Below are 6,971 nucleotides of genomic sequence, written 5' to 3'. Positions count from 1 at the left end.
CTTGGTTGGACTATAATGTCTGACAGACAGAAGGTATTTGGTGTAAAATACTATTTATGTTCTTATTGTATTATTTTATTCCTTTATGTTATTACATATAATTTAACATAAATTTATGTGTGTAGGTGCTTGGAATTGCGGTTGAGGCTGTGTTGCCACACGCTGAGCATCGCTTTTGTGTTCGGCACCTACATGCGAACCTCAAAGCGAAAGGCTACACAGGGAAAGCTATGAAGGATGAGTTGTGGGGGGCTGCACGTGCCTCCAATGTTTATGCGTTTGACCATCACATGCGGAATATAATGTCAATGGAGAAAGGTGCACACGATTACCTTAGTGGTGTACCTAAAGCATCATAGTCCAGACATGCTTTCAACTGCCAAACCAAAAGTGATATGTTATTAAACAACTTGGCTGAGAGCTTTAACGCGTGGATTAAGGAAGCTAGGATTAAGCCTATACTGACTATGCTTGAAGAAATTCGTCTGCAAATAATGGCACGCTTCCAGCAGAAAAGGAATGGAATCCGGTCGACGCACTACACAATATGCCCAAAGATCCAAAAAAAATTGGAGAGGTCAAAAAGCGATGCAAGGAATTGTATTAGTCGGTGGCAGAATGAGTTGGAGTTTGAGATCGAGCACATATACGAGCCACGGCGTTTAGTCCGGTTAGATCATCTCACATGCACATGTGGAAGATGGCAGGTGAGTGAGATCCCTTGCTCACATGCTTGTGCTGCAATTTACATGCATAAACAAAAACCAGAGGATTATTTGGATGATTATTACAAGATGGACAAGTATATGCAAGGATATGCAGCTCGAGTGTATGGCATGGAAGGTCCACAGACATGGCCAGCTGATGATCCATGCGATGAAATCCAGCCACCTATCATTAGAAGGGCTCCTGGTCGACCAAAGATTAGTAGGCGAAAAGATGTAGATGAGCCGACTAACCCCTACAAGCTAACCCGTAGTGGATATATCGTTAAATGTGGAAATTGTGGGGGTTTAGGGCATAATTATAAAGGTTGTCATTTACCTTTGAACCCGGACCGGAAGAGGTGGAAATCGAAGAAATATAAGCCGAAAAAAGATGCTGCTCAAGCACAGGTAAAACAAATACATTTTACAACATAAGGTTCATATTCCAAAATTTGTTAACTTAATTATTATTGTACAAGTAATATAATAATTATTAAATTTTGTAGGTAGATCTTATTGGATTGTCTCTCTGATTCTGATTGGGTGTTGGAAATTTTGTGTAGATTTTTGTAAGTTTTTGGTTTGGCAATGGAACTGATTTAGTTGTTGTTTTGGCCAAATTTAGTGGAATGTTCTCATGCTGAAATTTATGGACATTGTTTTGATGTTCTGATTTGTGTTTAACAGATTATGGTTTAGTTTTGGGTTGGTTTCCGATTTTTGTTTTATGGCTAAAATGAAGTTTTAGTTCTTGGTCCATACCGATTGGGGAGAGTTGAACACAAATTTGTGGGTTGATTTCTTGGATATTTGTAGACATTGGCTGAAACTGAAAAAGCGAAAGTAACGGATTTCTGGGGTTATTTCTGGTGGAGTTTTCGATGGAAAATGGGTGTTTTGATTGAATTGTTTGGTGGTTTGAGGATGTTTCCCTTGATTAAGGCATGATATCTCTTATTGTTTTGTGAGTGATGAAGTGTTGTTACTTGATTGGATAAATTATTACAAGTTGGATTGTGAAGATGAAAAATAATTCTTGTTATTGGTTGTTGAAGGGTGTATCTTAAGAATGCTTGGTTATATTGGTTTGTTGTGGTACATAGATGAAGCTATGGAAGCTACATGTGGAATAGAAATTACTTGAAATAAAGGGTTGTTTTGGCTATTAGAATTAGAAAATATTTTTTAGTTTTTTAAACATGCTCATTGGGTTACTAAGGTTGCTGTATTTTGAGTTACTTACATGGGTATATTCTAGACAGCTTTACTGTTGAGTTAAACTTGATGCTTATGTTGTAGGAAATAGATGTTGACTTATTTACTTGATGTCCATCTATAAGCGAGAATCATGATATCTGAATGTTCTATCAAGTTTACATATGGTGAATAAGCATTTGTCTCATTTTTTTTTTTTTTGTTTTAACACATTTTTTGGATCCGAACATGAACCACAGGCAGAGGCAGAAGTCCCCGGGTCATCACAGCAAAGTGTACGTACACGGCGGGCTACTCAGGCACAGGTAAAATTCAAGTTTTTTTTGTGGTTAAGAAAACTCTTATTTCACGATGATTCCCCCGCGCCCTCCCCCTTTTTTTTTAACGCATTTTTTGGATCCCAACATGAATCATAGGCAGCGGCAGAAGCCCACGAGTCATCACAGCCAACTGTGCGTACACGTAGGGCTACTCAGTCACAGGTAAAATTCAAGTTTTTAAACTCTTATTTTTTTTTTTTTTATTAACAAAACTGTTATTTCCCGATGACTCCATAGCTGCCCACTAATATCTGAATGTTTGCAATTGATGATTTAATTTAGTAAATTAGTCTGCAGTTTTTTTTTGTACTTAAAAAACTCATATACTTGTGCTTAATTTGTAATATTCACACTGATTTCCGGTTTTTCTTCTTTTTTTTTTGGTATCTGCAAATAATTATTATTTTTGTTAACGCATCCTTTGGATCCCAACATGAACCACAGGCAGAAGCAACAGCGGAATCATCACATCGTGGTAGTACACGTAGGGCTACACGTGTACTAAGAAGCCGTGGAAGTAGTGCCACGCAATGATCACAAGCTGAAACTTATCAGATCTCTTCATTTTGCCTTTTTCCCGCATACCCATTTTATAATCAAGTGATATGTCGGGTTTTTTTGGTTTTATGTTTGTAATATAAAAACATTTGGGGTATTCATTTTGGGACTTTATGTGCTTGTTAGCTTCAATGTTGTTCATTAAGCATTAAACATGTACTGTTAGTTATTGAATTACATTTTTAAATTTCGTCATCACAATTACCAATTCCAGATTGTATTAGTGGACGGATAAAATTAATTATGCCTGCAAATTATATTGTAGGGTTCAATATTTCAAACTTAAGAGCAACGTACAAATAATCATAAATTGCCGCATACAAATAAAACTAATGCATGGAAATAGTTGTTCCATAAAAGTAATCAGCCGACCTGATAATTACGAACAAGCAGGATTTTTACGTAATTGTTACATAGAAGACATAACCATATATCCACGTGGACAACATAGGTAAGTAAACAATATCCTTGACAACAACAAAACAGATAGTCCATTTCACTGATAATAATCTAATTGCCTCATTCCCATGCCTCAATGCCCCATCAACCTTAGACAAATCAACAGTACACAAATCACCAACAAAAAAACCAACAAATATGTTTGGATCTTTAGTTTGCCCCTAAGTAATGACACTTCACATTTCAGGGAATGAACTTGTTTATACAGCGCAGGTAGGACCTCCCTTCCGCGAGCACAGGTTTCTTTGTCATACCATTGGAAAAAAGGACATTGGCCAACTTTCTGTAATTACACAAAAAAAAATCTGATAATTACGAACAAGCACAAAGTAATAACTATTTCGTAAAACCAAATTATCCAAATTCAAATACCTTTTTACGGTCATACATAGCACACCCATAGAATCGCCTCCCAGGATTTTTTATAGTAGTGGATGTTATAATTGGGCTTGTAAGTCCGCACCTACACTGCACAGGTTCCATATCCTCTTTCACCGATGATGTTATAGATGCCGACGACATTGACTGTTCATTCTACAGTGAAACCCACAATTATTAGAAGTAATCACAATTCCCCAATGGGTTTCACTAATTAAAATTCACAAACCTTTTTCATCTTCCCATCGTAGAATTCGCTTTCATTGTCTCCTATCCCGAAATCTTTCTTCCTCCTGTTCATCTTATAATATGAACCTAACAATATATAACTGACATGTGAGAGAATAATCAAGCTCATAAAAGAAAAATAAAATCAAGCTTGCCAAAAGATTATTCTCACTTCAATTTGTAATCTAAACAATACTGGAAAAATAATGTACCCTAAACCCTAACCGATAGATAATCACATTGTTTAAAATGTGATTCCCCTACAGAAATAGTACTGCTCAATTTGTAATCTAAACAATACTAAGTTGTTAGTGTAGTAGCTAGAGATGGTATATGAGCATAGAGGGCTCCCTACAAACATGCAAATATGCAGTGTAATCAAGCATGCAATAAGAAGAAATTAGCCATAGCATCCAACCACATATATCATACTGCTCAATTGTAGAATGATGAAACTTCCCTAAAAAAATTTACAAAGTCATTAAAACCCAACCAACCACAATCTATCATATCCCAACAATAATACCACTTTTTTCTCCATTGAAAAATACTTTTCTTCCAAATGTTAATACTAATATGATTAACATTTCTTTCAGTAATTGACCTTTCTTCTCATCAACTAAAAAAGGTGGCAACAATATTGGAGGACCTAAAAACAAAGACATGCATAGAAAAGTAGGGCAAGTATGGCATGAACTATTAGGTAAAAAAAAAAAAATTCAAAAAATACTGCTCAATTGTAGAATGATGAAACTGGCGTAAACTATGCACAAAGAATTCCTATTTTCATGTCCTCGGCAATCCACCATTTGAGTAGAGAAGCAACAAAATAAAATAAATAATTATACAGATGAAAAAATCCCCCTTGACCAACTTGCCAGTGCACACGAAAAAAACTGTCTCATTCCAGGACCACAACCAAGGTGGACCACACCCACTGCCAATCAACAATAATATTGGCTCAAAAGTGCAATATTCGACAGATGTTGGACAAAAAATGGTTGGGGATGGGGTTTCGACCAAAAGCTTCCAACACAACAAGAAAATTCAAAACACAACTATTAAAGGCTTCCATTTCAGTCAATCAACAAAACCCACAGAGAAATTTCGGAAAATACCTTCGTCGAAACCAGATTTTTCCGATTCAAAATATTGTGAATCGACGGAAACCTAGCCGGAAAAGTGACGCCGGAATTGATGGTCCAAAACGGTGGGTACTGTCGCCGGTGGCCTCTGTCGCCGGTGGGTTCCGTCTCCGGTGGTTCTGTCGCCGGCGGGGTCTGGGTCGGTGGCGTCTGCTGCGTCGGTGGCTTGCCGCTGGTTGTATCGGGTGGTTCGTATTCCGTATGGTCCGTATGGAAGGGTTTCAAAAAAGAAGCCATCTAGTTATATAAAACTCACCGTTTTGGATGGTCCAAAACGGTGAGTTTTATATCCTACGTGTCCAATGTGAACACGTAGGATACAAAAATTCCACTTAGGTGGACTTAAGTGAAACGGTTCGTTTCATTCAAATAACGGCAGTTACCAAAATTTAACGGTATGGAGTTTCTAGTAATTTCGAGTGACCCAAGGAGTAAATTTTCGAGAAAAAAAAACCCAGGGAGTTTTTAAAAAAGGCGCGTTTACCTAAGGATTTTATATACAATTTCCCTTGATATTAAAGCGAGAAAAGAAAGATACAATATATAGATACGTATACCATTGACTTTTTTTTTTTTTTTTCTTTTCTGTTTTTGGGTGTTCCGGCCACCCCATTTTGGCCAAGCAACTCCGATTTTTTTTTTTTTTTTTAAATTTAAATTTTTTAATATTTTGCCTTTTCTATTTGTTTTTTTCTTTATATATATATATATAGGTGGATGCTGTAGTTTTGGGGTATCTTCAAAATTTCAAGTGGACTAGGCCCATAAAAATATAAACCGTTTGAGTTTAATGTTCAAAACTAATAAAAGAGTCCAAAGTAAGAGGTTTTGAAGTTCGAGAAGAGTATGTCAAAAGCCGGTAGTTCAGGAATCCAAAGTGAAGTTTCTCCAAAATTTAATTAGTATATTTTAAACTGGATGTTGTGCTTTGTGATGTAGAAAGTTTTGAATTAAAAAATGTCTTTTAATTTTAATTTGACTGAAAAATGTTTTTATTTTTATTTTTTGACTTTTTACATCACATTAATCATTTTTTATTATTATTCAAATAAAAAAATCACTACAAAACAAAATTTTTTCACTTTTTCTTATCAAAATTCTTACTTTTTCACTTTTTTTTTTTTTAAATATCTTTTACCTTTTTTATATCAATCAATTTTTACTATAAATCAATTTTTGTATGATGTTTTGTGCCCCAAGCCCCACGCTGCCCCTTTTCACCAACCCTTATTCGGAGTAAGCAACAAGTACGACATATATATGTCTAATTAAAGAAGTTTAAACCTAAAAAAAAAAAAAAAAAAAAAAAAAACATATTAGTACTTGTAGGCAATATCTACTAGAATTTCCGGTTGAATGTTCTAATCATTGACCCACTTGTCAATTACAAATGTATACATTAAATATATGATTTATCTTAGATGGGAGTTATCATGTTACTTGATTTTGTAGGTCCTTCACATGCCCTAATGTACTGATGTACAGCGGCAGATACACGCAGGGGCGCTGCCCCACGTAATTTTTTTTTAAAAAAAATTTATGCACTAATTTTCTATTAGCTCATGTAAAATAAACTTAAATTTCATATCCTTGACATTTTAACCCTTATAAAATTTAGCTCAACCTAAAAATTAGAGTAAATTGAAAGACAGGGTGTTTTACACAACTTTTTATCTACCAAGTTACCCCAAAATATTTCTTTTGTGCTTATTCATCGCTGATGGCTACTATTACGTTGTAATTCTGTTCTATGAAACCTGTGAAGAAAGTTCTCATGTCTGAACAGTGAACCGTCTTCTGCAAGCCACAATTTCGTTATATTTTAATATTTTATTTCTGACTCTATTAAGATAAATTCCTGGATCTAGCACAGCTAATGTATGCATTAATTAAATCAACCACTTTTCTTAATATATATATATATATATATATATATATATATATCCTTGCGCAGATCTTTC

General features: G+C 35.2%; 1 protein-coding gene across 2 annotated transcripts; it reads right to left on the bottom strand.

Moving 5' to 3' along the window:
- Window positions 1-3,184: 3,184 nt before the first annotated feature.
- On the bottom strand, window positions 3,185-5,058 carry LOC132185940 (uncharacterized). Of its 2 annotated transcripts, XM_059599757.1 has the most exons (4): window positions 4,984-5,058; window positions 3,867-3,952; window positions 3,632-3,784; window positions 3,185-3,542 (listed from the first exon to the last, which is right to left on the bottom strand). In XM_059599757.1, the coding sequence occupies exons 2-4, from the start codon at window positions 3,936-3,938 to the stop codon at window positions 3,333-3,335; spliced, it is 435 nt and encodes a 144-aa protein (XP_059455740.1). In that variant the 5' UTR covers window positions 3,939-3,952; window positions 4,984-5,058; the 3' UTR covers window positions 3,185-3,332. The 2 variants fall into 2 exon arrangements, with proteins under 2 accessions (XP_059455740.1, XP_059455739.1); XM_059599756.1 differs by lacking the exon at window positions 4,984-5,058 and having other exon boundaries at window positions 3,867-4,020.
- Window positions 5,059-6,971: the final 1,913 nt, after the last annotated feature.

The sequence above is a fragment of the Corylus avellana genome, chromosome ca6, assembly GCF_901000735.1.
Source record: "Corylus avellana chromosome ca6, CavTom2PMs-1.0".
Classification (NCBI taxonomy): Eukaryota; Viridiplantae; Streptophyta; class Magnoliopsida; order Fagales; family Betulaceae; genus Corylus; species Corylus avellana.
This window is presented reverse-complemented; position numbering and strand designations above follow the sequence as displayed.